General features: G+C 33.5%; 1 protein-coding gene across 1 annotated transcript in view; it reads right to left on the bottom strand.

The window, feature by feature from the left end:
• LOC147806594 (neuronal acetylcholine receptor subunit alpha-7-like) overlaps nt 1–17,258 on the bottom strand; it is a 39,491-nt gene extending 22,233 nt beyond the window's left edge. Inside the window, exons 1-3 of the mRNA XM_087149455.1 lie at nt 17,155–17,258; nt 9,518–9,774; nt 1,947–2,141 (exon numbers count right to left, since the gene is read on the bottom strand). Of these exons, the coding sequence (XP_087005581.1) occupies nt 1,947–2,141; nt 9,518–9,774; nt 17,155–17,165 (463 nt within the window). The 5' untranslated portion in view covers nt 17,166–17,258. The remainder of the gene's footprint in view (nt 1–1,946; nt 2,142–9,517; nt 9,775–17,154) is intronic.
• Between the last annotated feature and the right edge of the window lie 346 nt (nt 17,259–17,604).

Raw genomic sequence — 17,604 nt, 5'->3', positions numbered from 1 at the left:
GACCACAGTGCTTACGTAAAACAGTCTCAGTGGTAGACGGATCAGTCCCCTTGCCGTTAGACTAACCGTTGGAGGATTTCATGGTTTTTCTCTCAGTTCTCTCATGGTCCTCCACAAATTCAGGTTAGTTCCATGAGAAAGTCATCCACGAAAGCAAACTTTTCTCCATTACTTTATCCAAGAGTTCCCATTGTCCTATGTATTGGGTTTAAAATGACAAGGCTACGGAGTTCGTTATTAGTAATCGCAAAGCCCAGAAAAATTGGATCGGCTGTTGAACGACGGTTATAAAATCAGCACGTTTTTGAAAGAAGATGGGATATATACTGACAAGGGGAAACTCGCGAAACCGTGGTAATGTAGAAAAGTTGAGAGAGTGGGGCAATCGCGAAAACTTGAGGCACCTATCCCAGAAAGCATATAACATTACGGCAGCCATGACGGAATTTCTTCTTTATTATCAAGAAAGTGTTTGTACTAAAAATATTTTTTTCAATAAAGCAAAAATATTGAAGTTTCAAACCTTCATCTTAAGAAGATTAAAAATTATTCGTTTTTAAACTTTTTTAAAAAAGCATTGTCACTTACGATGTTTAGGCTGACGCGACATTAGAGATAGGATCCAATTGCATTGTGCATTAAAATTTCATGACAAGGTGTATTTTTAACTGAGTTTACAAGATATTGCGAAAAAAAACTTATAATTACGTAGATTTAAGACTATTTCCACTTTGAGACTAACTTTATTAAAGGATTTTTTCTCAAAATATTCTCAAAAATAAAACACAAAAACCAGACCACTTGGAATCTCCCCCCCAAAAGCACACATGGTATCAGAGTTCTCGACCTGGAGGCTCCCTGGCCCAAGGTTTTAGTAGACAGGAACGAACTATTCTTGCCCGCTTTCGAAGTGGGCACCTTAAATCAATGAAATTTTCGGAAGGATCCAAGAACTTTGAAATTTTTAACAACTGTTCTTCAGAGCAGGCCTCGTCTCACCCCATCTTCCCGTGCCTAGGGCTCACCCAAGCAGGATTTAGCAGATGGAAGGTGTTAAATTTTTTGAGGGTGTATAACGTCATGGACCTGGCCAATTGGGGCGCGCAACAACAACAACAGGGATTTGTTTCCCTCTCGAACACCCTATGTCAACCTCGATTTAAGGTTCTTATATAGAAGTTTGTTTTCTAAGGTTTTGGATGAGGGTAATGTCGGTAGAATAGAGCAAATGGTCACAGATCTCGTTTTAAGGTTAGAAGGTTTGCACTCAAACCGCATAACAAACTTTATTAGGCTTACATTAAAAGGTTTTTGCTAGGTGAAAATAAACCTTATTTTGCTATATCTGGGTATTATACACCGAAGAGCCATTGCATTACGACCACCCTGCTAATAACATGTAGGTCCACCTTTAGCCCTCAAAACTGCTAGCATCCGCCGTGGCATTGATTCCACAAGGTGCTGATAGGTAGACTGAGGTATCTGGTACTAAGCGCTCACCAACTTGTCCCGCAATTCCCTCACATTGTGAGGGGGTAGCGTGGCAGCACGAATTTGGTTTTCCAAGTAGGACCACAAATGCTTTATTGGATTAAGGTCAGGTGAATTTGGGGGCCTAAACATGACTTGAAAGTCACTGGAATGTTCCATGACGATTAGACCCTTATGACATGGTGCATTATCCTGTTGGTAAACACCATCTCCCGCAGGAAAAACTGTTGCCATGAATGGGTGAACAACTATGTTCAAGTAGCTTACAGACGTCAGGGATTTTTGTATGAGGATTATGGGTCCTAATGTGCCCCATGAAAACATTGTTCCAGGGCCAGCCAGAAACCATGAAAACCTGGGCTAGCCTATTGTTATAGATGGAGGGTGGTCATAATGAAATGGCTCTTCGGTATATTTACTAACATGTACATATATAGACAGAATGGATAATGTACCAAGTGTGAGCTTCTCTCCTGAGTCGGGTGGAAGAGCGAATCCCAGAAGTGCCATCGAAGAGATGAGAACACATGGAATGATGAGGTTGAATCCGTAATATAAAGTCCTCCGCCTGATGTGGATATAGAAGGTGATGTCCACGTAAGGCTCTGGGCAGCAAGCATAAATTATCTCGTTGCGCTTGCCTGGCAGTGCTAAAAAACAAAACAGGCATTAGAAGAAGAAAAATTATTTATTTAAAAAATCGCAGTGAATACTGCAACACAGGGCAGCGATGGCTCTGGGATGGAGCGCTTGACTTCCAATGAGGTGAACCGGGGTTCCATCCCTGCTCGATAGGAATTCCGCATCCGGCTTGCACTTGACCACAGTTCTGACGTGAAATATCCTCAGTGGTAGATGGATCATGGATTTGAGTCCCCTTGCAATCTGGCAAACCATGGGAGATTCTCGTGGTCTTCCTTTTCCTCTCCATATAACTCAAATGCGGGTTAGTTCGGTCAAAAAAGTCATCCGAGAAGGTAAATTTCTCCTGATACTTGATACAACAGCTTTTTCGTCTTCTGAGTTGGATCCAAAATGACATGGCTACGGAGTTCAACATTAGTAGTCGTAAATCCTAAAAATTGGGTCGGTTGTTCATCGACGTTTATAAAAAATACTGAAACGCAGTTTTTAGTTAGAGGATGCGCAAGCAATGCCTCAAAATCTGTTTTCTTCGCTTTTTCGAGTAAAAAAAATTCAAATAAATGATCAGTTACTACAAATAAGTTGCTCCACATTATTCACCTTATTCATAAATTTCAACTTTCAAAACGCTTCAAAAATTACGGGTCCCGCAGTGGACTGATCATAAGGATGCGGTTCTCAGTAGAACACCGAAGTGAAGCATCACTGACACCCGTATTCACCACGCCGAGTTAAATTCAAGAGTAACTCGGGGATCGGAATATCCACGGTTCAGAGTTACTCTCGGATTAACCCTCGCTTTTTATTCTCCAACCGTTTTCAACAGAGGATTTCACAACTCTTGCAGGAAATATAACGAGGCCTTTGATTGGGCAAGGTAAAACCATGTGACTTTGTATATAATATAAACACGTGCATCGTGCATAAACAAATTAGCGTGAGTATCGCTAATTTAAGTGGAGAGGTTTTAAGAAACGATGTCTTTCAAAAAAGTCTATTTCATCTAACTCTTCTTAGGTCATTATTTCTGATAGTTGGGACATATCTTTCCCTTCTTTCAACAGTTTCAAGAAATTCAAGATCTTCAAGCTCAAACGCAGCTATAGAATCCTCCATCTTGTTTGTTTACAAGCTCCTCGTCAATAGGTTACCCTCCGATAACACGGCAAAAATGGAGGGTTACCCGGAGAGTCAGAACTGTCGATGAAATCTGTGAGTTTGGCGAAATTTCGGCTGGAGAATAACGTTTCGCACTAAACTCGTGATTTTACTCTTACTCATAGATTACCCGGAGGTAATCTGTGCTGGTGAATACGGACGTGACTGCGGGCAGTAGGCAGATGGGTGACCACTTTGATCAGCCTGCGTAGGGATCGAGGGTGCGCGTTATCGGTCCTCGTTAAACTGTTCTACCGTAAAATGCTTGACTTCGCGCGCAGATCGTTGGTCTGCTAAAGCAGGGGAGCCTCTGCAGAGGATCAAAATTACGATGCTTGTCCTCGGATCATCTTCAAGGATGCTTCCCAGACTGCCGCCAATAGCCCATATTGCAGCTTTAGTGAGACGTAAATAAAATACCTACCATAATTTACATTCCTTTCCTCAAAAGTCAAATTTCTGCGAATTTACTTGGGAATTCTTTTTCAAATATGATCTAGAAATATCTTTTTTTACTAAACTGAGACATTTTTTTTTATAACCGTCGTTGAACAGCCGACCCAAGTTCATGGGTTTACGACTACTAACGTTCAACTCCGTAGCCTTGTAATTTTGAACCAATCCAGAAGACAAGGAAACTCCTGGATCAGTACCCCCAGAGGTATTGATTTGTTGTGGGAACGTGGAGGACTTTGAGACTCGACTGATTTAACGTGCATCAGTCACCATTTACTACACGGGGAGTCTTCGGCCGGCGAGGATCGAATCCACGACCTCTTGGATATGGGCCCAGCGCCCTACCGACCAGGCTATCCCGGCCCTAAACTGAGACATTATATTTGTTTGATTTTCATGCAAATAATTTTCTTGGTTAACGTGTAAAGTCGGGATCTGGCAACAAATTTCGATTGCAAAATTTCCGCCGATAGTCAGTATCTGGTTACCATGTTATTCTTTTCTTTGCTGTCTCTGCTTTTGATGACGTCAGAATTGGTTAACCATAATTTCTACTTACCGTTATGTGATTGGTTCTTTTTTTTTAATTTTCATATGTTTATACATAAGCATGTTTTCAAATCGCCAAATCGGTGCTCTAGTTTCTAATTTTTTAAACGGAGAACTTTTTCTGCGGAGGTATAGCCACATTGAATATACCAACAAAGTCAAGTCTTCCCATAATCGATGATAAAAAAAAAACTGCTTATCCTATCCAAAGTATGCTTTAATTGGTATTTTCGAAAACAACAATAATTTAAGGATGAATGTACCGGAACTTGGTTTACAATTTCTCCTTTGTTGGTTTAAATATATTAACTACCATTTTTTAAATGTATCTGAATGTTGAATGCAATGCTAAGGTGAAATAAATAGATTCTTCACATAATTCTTTCAGATTGTTCAACGGCAATTTCGGAGATATATTATGCCACAGTTTTTACAGTGTTTAAAAGAAAGAAATTAATGCAGCCCGATCTCTATTTAACGAAGTTGCAGAATTCCGATAAAAAGTTCCTCATATGGAAAATTCGTTATATAGAAAATCATCATTTGAAATACTTATACAACACAAAACAGGTTTTAAATTCATAAACACTCGACATAATTCAAATAGCAATTGATGCACCTTTATCTTGTAAATTATTATCCACTATCGAATTGTTTCAAATGATTTTAACATTTTATTACATGAAGGTTTGGTGATTTCTTCATAATTTCCGTTTTCATCTTCTTTGTCCTTGTGATGCCACAATTTGCATACACATATTTATTTTCTATCTTTTAAAATATCCTTCATTACTTAAGCTTATTTTTATTAATAGAATTATTTTTAAAATAAATCAAAAACTTAATCTTTTTAAAACAAACATAAAATATTTATTTCTTCTCTTCTAGATTAATGTAACGGATACTTTTTTTATTTCATTACTAATGCAGACTTATATATTCACTGTCGCCTCTAATCGAGAACAAAAATCTATTTATAACTTTTTATTCTAATTTTCCAACGGCTAAATGTTTCGGTTGCATGGTTATAAGAATTCACATAAATTTGTTGGCGACTCGTGATCGCCAAGGTATTATTTTAACTCTATATTGATATGCTGGTTGGCTTTGTTTTGGCTATGCTATATTTTAATAAATCGCCAATTTTGGATCTCCTTCCAATGCTTCTGTGTCCGCTGGGAACAATTTACATGTACTTTTTAATTTGGCTTTTGACTAGGCAGGTTGTGGGGGATTCGTCTCCCATGGCCTGTCCTTATTAATATTATTATGTAAAATTGATTCAACTAAAATTTATGGATAATATTTAGTTTTGTATCTCGAGCTCTACAAATACTATACTACTAAATAAAAGCCTTTTATTAATTCTAATCCGGCTCAACTATTATTTTCATCATCTTCTGTTTTCAACATCAATTCTTCAACTGGCCCACTATACGAATACAAATTTCACCCATACCTTGATATTCCACCATCTCACCAATAATAAATGGCACACTGAAGAAATATTTCTTCAAAGTCCTCCTCACAATTTATTGCTGTATTGCTTTTATTTTTCACACTGTCCAAAATATTCGATTCAGTTAATATTTCGGTGGTTGCAGCTGCAGAACCAATAAAAAGAAAATTATTAATCAGTACATTACCGTTCATTTCGTGGTTCTCTCTTAGCTGTACCCGCCTTCTTTTTTTTGCTCATCTGTGTCTTGGCAACGAGTAATGATACACTTCCATTGAAATAAAAAGCGCTACATTTATTGAGAATCGAAACATTTGCTCTTTATAGAATTAACAAACAGATTTATTTGTTTAAAAAAAGGATTAGAAATGATTAAATTTAAGAGCTAGGCAATGTGTAATCCCTCTAATGGCCTACTTCTGCTTATTTGTTGTTTTTCAAAATCGGTCTTTTTAAGCTTTATTATAGCTTTGAATACTTTCATTGTTTCTATTTTAAACAAACATTCTCGCGTATGATATGTTCAAATTAAACATTGAACCTTAACAATATATTGTAAATTTAGATTTCAAATATTAACGAGCTATTTTTTTAAAAAAATAAATTGTCTTTTTTTTTCATTTGGCTTACAGTAGAAAACTTTTTACGAGATTTAAAAGAGATAGTATTGATTGAAATTTTCATTCACTGTTAAAACTGTGATGTTATACCTATCCTAATTTGTTGTTTTTATATTTAATTTTATAACCGTCGTTGAATATAGCCGACCCAAATTTATGGGTTAACGACTACTAATGTTACTACTCCGTAGCCTTGTAATTCCCAATCCAGAAGACAAGGGAACTCCTGGATCAAGTATTGGGAGAAATTTGCCTTCGTGGAGGACTTTTTGATGGAGCTTACCCGCATTTGCGTTACATGGAGAGGAAGAGCACGAGAACCTCCCAAGTTTAGCCTGACGGCAAAGGGACTCTAACTCATGATCCGTCTACCACTGAGGATATTTCACGTCAGCAGTGTGGTCGCTGCAAGCCGGATGTGGAATTCGCATCGATTGGGATTCGAACCCGGTTCGCCTGATTAGAAGGTGAACTCTCTATCTCCTGAGCTATTGCTGCTCCATACTGGAAAAAAATATATATATTTAACTCGATCCTCAAAATTACGTCAAAATGAATTTTTCTCAACAGACAGTATTTTTTATTCGATTTCAGTAGTTTTCGTAAGATGAGCCGCATAACCAATTAGAATTGGTTTCAAATAATATAAGCCTGAAATAAACTACCGTTCGCGTAAAATACGCGAAACAATTCATCATAAAAACTTGTTAAAATTTGCATTTGGCTAAGACTTACGGAAATTGGCGATTACCTTTGATATGTGGCTAATTTAATGGCTAATAATTTGAAGTCCATAGCTCGGGTCCTGGTGTTGTTATATCTTAAACTTCCGGGTTCGATTCCCGGCATGGAAACATTTTTGAGTCGCGATGGCTCAGGGGATAGAGCTTTCTCCTTCCAATGTGGTGAACTAGGTTCGAATCCCAGGGATGACTGATCGATACGAGTCCGCATCTGGCTTGCATCGACCACAGTGTTCACGTGAAGTATCCTCAGTGGTAGACGGATCATGGGTTAGAGTCCCTTTGGCATCAGGCCAACCTAGGGACGTTCTCGTGGTCTTACCTCTCCACGTAAACCAAATGCGGGTTAGTTCCATCAAAAAATCCTAAACGAAGACTAAATTTCTCCCAATATTTGATCCAGTCGTCCCCTTGTCTTCTGGATTAGGTTCAAAATGACAAGAATGTAGAGTTGAGCATTAGTAGTCGTAAACCCCCAAAAATTGGGTCGGCTGTTTAACGAAGGTTATAAAATAAAATAAATGATAAAGATTCGATTCGCGTACTCAAGTTAACTAAATTCATGAAATTATTTCGTCAATCTTGGTTAAACTTTCTGACGATCGTCATTTTTTTCGTTTACAAGAATGTGAAATTTTGATTTCGCCTCGCCCGATGCTTTAAAAAAAAGAGTTGTTATAAAAGGTAGTTATAGTTGTATAATAAAGATGTTCTTTTAAGAAGGTGGACTTAAATCTGTCACTTGCATTAAATAATTTGAGAATATTTTCTATCCGTTAATAAACACATTTTATTTTTAGAAACATGAATCCTTAAATTCTTACTTTATGCTGTATCGTAAATAAGCAATGAATCTTTATAAATTTCAAATGACATTACATTTTATAAAAGAAACATGTTTGGTGCAGTAAAAGTATGTCGTTTCACGACACCAATTTGGTGAAAAGTACCATTTTCGGTGTTGAGATGTTTCTTACAGTGTTTAAATTTAAAATAAATTACTGAAAGAAAGAAAGAAATCCAAAGATTTAAAGAACCTTAATAAAGTTATTCCTTTAATCATTATTTCACGTAGACGTCTACTTATTTATTAAACAGAGAATAAATTAATTACAATTGCGTTTCATATGGAATTCTTTATTTTCAAAGAAAATAATAATTAATAGATGAGAAGGAAAATTACACTTTTTTTATTCCAAAGATCCTTAGATAAACGCAAACGAGTTTTAAATAAGTTAATTGAAAATAAATATTTATACTAATGGTTTAGACAGTAACTATAACCGTAGACGAAGAAGAATAAAACGAAATGTGTTTATTTATGAACTGAAACATGAATCCTTAAGTAATTTTAGAAACGTGTTTGTTTTGTGAACTTAATATCAACTTCATACTCATTGAGAAATATTAAATTCAATTATAAATTAAGCTCAGTTTCTTAGCCAGGAACATAATTAACATTCTCACACATCACACTATTCTTTCAATTTATTCCAAATTCCGTTTTTTTTATTAGGCAGCTAAAAATTATGCTCATTTCTTATTAGTTGTAACATAATTCCGCACATGTCATTTGATTATTTTGGAATACTGTTTTAGATGATTCGAAAAGGGGTGATTTGTTTTAAGGAGTCGATGTTTTTTCATTTAATTTTCGTAAATATTCAGAGATCAATAAAATGAAAGGAGAATTTTTGATTTCAATCAAGGCTCTAAGGCTGCAAAGGCTGTTCGAGACATTTGTGCTGCGTATGGAAGGGCCATTGTCGAAGGATCACCTAGTGAATGGTAATCTAAACGTTAAAATGTAAATTTTGTCCTCAAAGGCATTCGTCGTTCTGGCTTTCCAGCTGTGACCAGAGAAGAGCAATTATTCACTGACCGGTTTCGTGAAAAAAATGAGCACCTAATTGGGTATACTATAGCCTACGTCACAGGATGTGTTATTCCTACTAAATTTAACTAAAAAACAGCATTTTCTGCGAACCTGATTTTTAGCAACAAGTAAACATTACATGAAGTGTGTTGTTATAAGTCGCTACTCGGCAGGTTGGAATTGCATTAGTCTAGTTCCTTTTGAAATATGAATTTATTAAACATATTTAGAACTCAGCTTATTAATTAAACTAAAAGGTAAATGTTATTCCTAGTAAGTAGAAGTAGTTGTGTTTTTTTTTTCATATTATACCCAATTGGTAAAATATATTTTCCCGCGAAAATCTCACCAATAGTTTTCTTTCAACGGTGATCACGTGAATCGCATGCCGTGTGAAAGGTCCCTGTGATTGGTTCCAAAGAAATTATTAAAGAATTTATTGACTCATAAAGTGGTGCAAGTCTGAACTGAAATCGTTAAATGGATTTATTTAAGTATCTGCTATAATGTAAATACTCACCGATGAGATCCCACTCTCCGTTCGTGATGTATGTGGAGAGATCCCCACCTTCTTCGTTGGACAGCCGAAGGTCCAGTTGATTCCCGTCATATGTCCAAGAACCGAACTTCATCTCGCACTTCTGGTCATCGAAGGGAAACCACGTGATGTCTATCTTACAAGTACTCTTGAATATCCCCGGTGGAATGTACGTGCAGCTGCCATTGTTACGCACTACAACATTTGTAGGGTGGGTGCCATCAAACTTCTCGTCTGCGCTGAAAGGATCAAGTCATTTCATGAGTTAGATTTAAAAATGATTTTTTTTATGCTGCACATTTGTTTTCTATTGCATCAATGTATGTACACATCAAATTTCATTAAAATCGGTCCAGTAGTTCTAGAGATAATCGACCCAGTCTGCAAACTCTATTAATTTCCTACACCAATGAATATAATTTAGGATTTAAAACATCTCTTAGAGCAGTGTTTCTTAACCTTTTTGCTATAATGGACCCCTTTTAAAAAATTTTCAAGAAGTCACGGACCACCCCCCTGTGAGAAAAAAAAATAATTGCAAAAAACATCAATTATTAGAAAACATTTGATTTTATTATTTTAATAGTATACAAAATTTTTAAAATTAAAATTTTTAATGTGAAGGTTGCTGCTGCTTTTCCGTAATTAATAAATTTAATTGGGGGATGGTTTTCGACAAAGCAACGTGCATATCATGTTCAACATTCAATCGATTTCGATGTTATATTTTTATTGTCACAAGTGTGGAAAATCCCGCTTCGCAAAGATACACAGTAGCAAACGGAATTATAGCTGCCATAGTTCGATTTACAAGCAATCGGTAGGCTTCCAAACGTTTTAAAAATTAGGAGAAGTCAACGGACCCACAAAATATAACTCATGGATCCCTTAGGGGTTCATGAACCACAGGTTAAGAAACCCTGTCTTAGAGCAAGTAATCTCGCAAATAAATGTAAATGTTTATCCTCGTAATCAATATTTATTTTTTCTTACGATTATACACATTTCGAGATAATCGAATATCCTGTTTACTGTCCACGAATAATTCTGGTTGTAATTTTATGTTGAGCAGAAAAAAGTAATTTTATATAAATTAAATTATTAAATAGGAGAAAAAGTATTATAAATTATTTTGCATCGCAAATGCACTGTAAAAACAAAAGGAAAGCTAATTGCGAACAAGAATAATTAGTTTAAAAATATTATCCCTTCGATTTCGTACGAAGTAAAAAAAAATTTCCTCTCTTTCTTCTAACTGATTGAAAAACCGATATTAATTAGAATTTTCAAAATGAAAGAAAAAAATTCATTTTATTTCCTAGAATTAATCTACTTGGTCAATCAGTGATTAAAATTCTTAATGGCGACTTATTAACTAATGTATTCCGGTGATTGTTGATATTTTTATTCCATTTTAAAGTGCTTCTTTTATTCGTTAACATAATTTTTCCTTTTCGATTGGGTCGACATTTACGATTTCAAAATAGAAAAAAACATTTCTAAGTTATTTTTCTGAGAAATAAAATCTCGTGATGTCTCTGATTTAATAAAAGGAACCTTTAGTCTTAATTAGTTAATTAAATATTTGCAAGAGATCAGTTTATTTTAAGATGAAGTTCGAAAAAGCAATAACACTTTTGAAACAAATCAATTGATTAAAGGGAGAATTGAATAAAGTAATTTACAACTCAAATTTTGACGGAATAATTACACTTAAAATGTTATATTATAAATCTTGATATTAAAACTATTTTCAAAACAGTCTCAATGCTTTAAAAGCAGTATAGTAAAAAAAAATGCTGTTTTCAAAGCGTTTAACAAAAAATCTTAATCGTTGGAGTGGCTTAAATTATAATTTTTTTAAAAAGCACAAACAATATTAGTTTATATGTATTATATATTTTTTTTAATTTTTACAGTTTTTATAATAACATTGTATTTTAACGGAGCGTTTTTGATAAGCTTTATTCATTGTAAGTTTTTTTTGTCTCACACAGAATATAGATAACCAAGCGGTTAAAAAAGCGATCGAGAATCAAAATAGATTTACAATGGAATCTGAACAAATAAAACCCGTCAAAAAGTAATGACTCGAAAGCACGATTTAAAATATTCGACATTTCCTTAATTCCTGAGGGGAAAAAAAGTTCTTTTTTCATTATGCCGCATATCAGCAGTCGGTGGGCCACAGATTGTGCACTCCAAAATATATTTTAAGAAAAAACAAAATCTTCCTGTGAGAGCTCAGGGGATAGAGCATTCGCCTTCCAATGAGGTGATCTGGGTTCGAATCCCAGCGATGTCTGATGGATACGAATTCCGTATCTGGCTTGCACCGACCACAGTGCTGAAGTAAAATATTCTTAGTGGTAAACAGATCATGTGTTACAGTCTTGCCATCAGGCTAACCAAGGGAAGTTCTCGTGGTTTTCTTCACCGTGTATGGCAAATGTGGTTTATTTCCATCAAAAAAGTCATCCATGAAAGCGAATTTCCCCCAATACTGGATCCAGAAGTTCCCTTCTTGTCTTCTGGATTGGGTTCAAAATTCTAAGGCTAAGGAGTTGAGTATTAGTAGTTGTATATCTGATATTGGGTCAGCTGTTCAGAGACGGTTATAAAATAATATAAAATTACAAAATAATATTTGATGAATAGGGAGTCGTGTTGGTTCAGGAGATAGAGCCTTCCTATGAGGTGAACCTAGTTCAAATCTCAGCAGTAGCTTTTCGATACGAATTCCGCACCCGGCTCACACCAACCACAGTGCTGACGAAAAATATGCTCAGCAGTTGACGGATTATGGGTTGGAGTCCCCTTGCAGTCAGACTAAACGTAAAAGGTTTTTGTGGTTTTCCTCTACATGCAACACAAATGCGAATCAGTTCCATCAAAAAATCCTCCACTAAGGCAGATTTCTCCCAATACTTGATCGAGGAGGTTACTTGTCTTCTGGATTGGGTTCAAAATAACAAGGCCATGGAGTTGAACATTATTAACAAAGTAAAATCTTCCAGCGAAAGACCTTGTACTAAAAATAATATAATAAAAAGTTAAACTTTCTAAATTAAACATTTCTTAAATTGAAAACCGTACGTATTTGCAACTCAGTTCAGAAAAATTCGACTTTAAATCATGTTATCTTTTAATTGATAAATGTAAATTGTGATTATGTATTGATTGACAATAAATTTTAATATAAGGCAAAGAAATACAATAGTTTTGCGATCGAAAGAAATATTAATTTGTAATTAGTGAAATTACTTTCGTGTTTAAAGTAACTTTCCATTAAATGAAATTAGCAAAAACAATTCATTTATTTCATTAAGCAATTTATCAATATTTTTTTCTCGCAGTATTAACGTAGAACAATTTCAGCAGAAAAGAATAAAACGTTTCGCAGTTAAGAGAGTTTTTGCAAAATGGCGATTAGAATTTTTTTCTTTTCTTTCAAACATTGGGTTTCAATCAAAAAAGTGCATACCTAGAGATTCCATTAATTATTTTCAAAATAAGACTTCGGATTTGAAATGATGTTTGAGCATATGCTGTTTTGGGCCTGTCACTATATTATGAGTATATGGGGCTTTCAAATTCGACTATAATTAATTGTTTCGGAACAATTTTGACGCATTTTTGCTTAATTTTGAGAAATCTTTTTTTTTTTTTTACAGTGTGCAAATTATTCGAAAAAACCACGGAGATCATTTAGTCGATTTTCTATTCCACATAACTACGCTTCTCACGTACTTGAAAAATCCTCTGCATCGGGTTACGATTATTTCAAATGAAAAAAAAAAAAAAATAATCATCACAAATTGAAAAACGTAAATGTTACTGTGAAACGTTTGCAAACTTTATGGTGGCTATGTTTTGAGACTGTTTTTTCGAAGGCTCTGACGTCACATGAAATATTAACGTTTTTTTTCTTTTTTTCTTGCTAACAATACGCTTTTCTTATAGCTGCTGAGAGTTGTTGCAGAAACCTTCCAGTACGGCAGTGGGCCCTGCAAAACTTCGCAGCTTCAGCAGATTTTTTTTTAAACAAAAGAACGACTATAAAAAATTGAAAGCAAAAAAAAAAAAAAAAAAAAAAACTTAGATTAAAGATAAAATAGAAAAAAGAATTCGATCTTTATTTATAAAAAATAAGGAAAAATTCTTTTTAAGAAATTTGATGCCGATGTTTAATTACCTGAGGGGATATGGTAATGAATTTCCCTGAAAGAAACTTTAAAGTGACACAAGTCAACACACTATCCCAGGTAGCAAAAAGATATTATTTAACCTTAGAAATATGCAATATAATACTGTCTTGCTAGAAAACGTAAGAGTCCTATCTTCTAATATTAGAGCTAATATTATATAAGATTAAATAGTGTTCAATCTAACATTCGAACTTTTAAAATTATCATCCATTTCAGTTATCGATGCCATTTACCCATTGATTTTCGTTGTAAGAAATTTTTAAAAACATTTTAAAGTTAAATAATTTAAGTTTCGAATAAGGAATCATTGTTTAATAATTTTTAATTTTTGCATGGTATAGTTTAATTTATTTTCTTTTACATATTTCTTTATATTATATGAAGTTTATTTCTTTTGTACATTTCTTTATAATTTATTTCTTTTGTATATTTATTTATAATATATTTCTTTTATAATAAATTCTCGTTTATTATTTAATTCATCTTCAAAAAAATCTATGTAGAAACTTTTTGTTTTCAACTGCATATGGAAATTGCACGCTCTGAGGGAAAACTGGGAGTTCAATCCTTGCAGCAAATGAAACAACCAGTGTGGATATTCCGCAGGGTTCACTTTAAATCTACCATGGTGGAAAGTCCCCATGTAGATTGTGATGTTTGAAGTTTGAAGAAAGAGAGAAACCTGTGAGATTCATCCCTGTTTTTGTGTAGAACACACATTATTAACTGTTGCAGAACATTTCATAAAAACTTTCATCTAAGCATTTAATGACTGCTTGGAAATATAATTTTAAGTAAATAAAGATCTGCAATTGAACTACTTAACTCAAACTGTATCAAATAGTTCTAAAGTCAAGAAAAAAATATATTATTTATTAACAATCATAAATTTTTAACTTGTGTTATAATATAGTATTATTTAATTAAAGTTTAAATAATAAAAAAAAACTGTTGAATCTAAGATATACTTTGGAGTAAGAGGGAAGAAAATGGATGATATCTGAATTCATTAATATAATTTTATTTAGTATTTCTGTATTGCTAAGTAAATAATGCATGGAATGATATTATAAAACCATTGTTATATGTTTTACTGCTTCACAGCAATACAGAGAATTAAGTAAAACTTTATCACCTAATTATTCTACTACCATCCAAATCTTCCTCTTGCTCACTCCAAAAAATAAAAAGCAATGCAAAATAATAACAGAAAATACAAAATTTAACATTATACAGCATCAAAACTAATGCAAAATAACATTACAGCGAACGGTAGATATTATTAGTTCGCTTAGAATCTAATATTATATAATGCAGAGCAAACAGCGACCTTATGTATCATTCTAATCTTAGAAGTTGTGCAAGATAACGTTAGATTTCATTGATTTTCAGATGTTATCTAAGATTAGGCGCTATTTGGGATTTGTTACAATTATGTTTATTTCTTCCGTGTAATATTCTCATCGGCAAACTCATCGTTTCTTTATGAATTTTTTATGGGGCATCTGTTTTTTTTTTCCTTTTAGGCTGAACTAAATAATAGTTGTATAATTAAACTCAAACAACATAAAGTCTTTGCGAATAACTACTATGTTACATTAAGAATGCTACACAGCGACATTGTTACACTGTGAAAAATTGCATTGTGAAATATTTAAAACATTATTCAGCGTCATTTAATATTATAAAAATTTACGGAAATCATACATTGATAGTTTTAATCTAGGGGGGAAAACTCACCATTCGGTAATTTTTTTAAAAAAAAGTTTCATAACTTTTGAAATATATCAGTCATAATAAATAGCATTGCTGTTGGCATTTTAAAATGACTTTGCACTAGCATTGACTATTTTGTATACGTTAAAATTTAATTGAACTTCAAAATTTCATGTTTCTGGCACGTCTCAAACAATGTTTCTAATAATAACTAGCTTCAAAATTTCCCATAAATGTTTCAAAATAATTTTTTTTTTATCTTAACCGGTGTAAGCATTTCTAGAATGTACGCAGAGGGTATTATTTACAAAAACTACGTTTAAAATATTTTTTTCTGTCAATAATGTGTTTGTCCCAAGAAAATCCGTCATTTTTCTGGCTACTTTTATTTAGTGGTTTATAACCAAAATAGATAGAGCCAGCAATCAATATCTTATGTTAATAGATTGATTAGATACCCTCCTATATGAACATGTCTTGTTTGTTGCATGAATAAAGAACCAATTTTCTGGTTCAAAATCTATTATAAAAAATTTTTCAAGGTGAGTAGGTTTTTGTGTTGTCATTTTTCTGGCTTCTTGAAATCATTAATAACATAAACTACACAGATTAATCTGAGTTATTTTAAGATATCCCGTTGTTTTCTGTAGAATATAAACGTCTTAGGCCAAAATTTGAAATTAAAGTAAAGTTATATGCTATAAAATGGCGCATTTGTCATTATCCTGGCTGTCATTTTCCTGGCTTATGAATGCCAGGACATTGAAGTGTTACCAGAAATTTTGTTTAACTGATAGTACTGTAAAGAGGAAAAGCAAATACAGTACAGAACCCGTTATCCGGAAATCAGAAAACCGGAAAACCAAAAAACCGGAACGAAATTCGATAAATTTTCCCGCAATATTTTTAAATTTTTTTTTTTTCCTCATAAGATTTTAGGATTTTTCTTTCTTTTTTGAAAGATGTTTACCTTACCATCATTTTGGAAATAATCATTAGTGTATTACTTCATCATTTTTTCTTCTTTTTAAGAATATTTCTAAACATTTTTTTTTTAGTTGGGTTTAACAATAAAAAAAAAATGGCTCTTTGTAGCGATTCAGAAAACCGGAAAAATCAGTTATCCGGAATAGCGATGGTCCCGATCGTTCCGGATAATCGGTTCCCTACTGTATTAACCTAATACCAAGTTTATGTATGATTGTAATATGCTTGGATGTAATCAAAGTCATTTATTTATTTAATGATTGATTATTATACACAATTTTATTCTGTACATATCAGCAACAAAATTTTTTTTGTTTCTCTCTACAGTGGATAAAAAGAATTAATTTTAGCAAATTATGGTCCATCTAACATAAAGGCATAAGTTGAGTTACTTAATATTTTCTTAAAATGACTGTTTTTTAAAATTCTAAGCTAATATGTCATTTTGTTGGCATTCAAGATTTGGAGAATTTCGATTTTATTTTTTTTCTCGAGCAAATGTCAATAAACTACACTGCTGTATAAGATATTAATAAATGTAGCTAATGAAGTATACAAAAAAATTTTAGATTATTTTGAAGACTTTAAATTTGAAGAAACTTTTTGGTCCGAATTGTCATGTTTAAAAAGAATCACCCATATACAGTCCCTGAGACAAGTTTCCAAGTTTTTCCGTTAACGAACGTTGTTAAGAAAGAAAATAAGTACCTATTGTACATGAGAACATCCGGCTTCCATATCCTCCAAGGGGGTATTCGAAGATCTTTAACACCCCCGTATTCACTCGCATTCCACCGAAGATTCACGTCCACCCACTCCTACAAACAAAAAACAACATACGTCAATAACTTAAAACAAATAAACATCTCTTTTGTTTTGTCATCTCGGACTGAAAAATGAAAGAGGGAAAATAAAATGCTCTTAAAAAGTATTTTAGATTAAAAAAAGAATCAAACACAATTATACCAGAATTTTTAAGTTAAGTTGAATTTCACATTGCTTCGAAATTTTACTCTTTTAGAAACCTATGCTTTAAAAAGATAGCGCAGCTTTTTTTTTCCTTTTAATAAGCCTTTATAGAATCGAAATAGAAAATAATAAAGTAAATGTCGAAGTTTTCAATTTAATATTTAGATGGGAAAGAAAGAGATAATCGAA

This window comes from Parasteatoda tepidariorum, chromosome 8 (assembly GCF_982258835.1).
Source record: "Parasteatoda tepidariorum strain Cologne lab strain chromosome 8, Ptep-v5.0, whole genome shotgun sequence".
Classification (NCBI taxonomy): Eukaryota; Metazoa; Arthropoda; class Arachnida; order Araneae; family Theridiidae; genus Parasteatoda; species Parasteatoda tepidariorum.
This window is presented reverse-complemented; position numbering and strand designations above follow the sequence as displayed.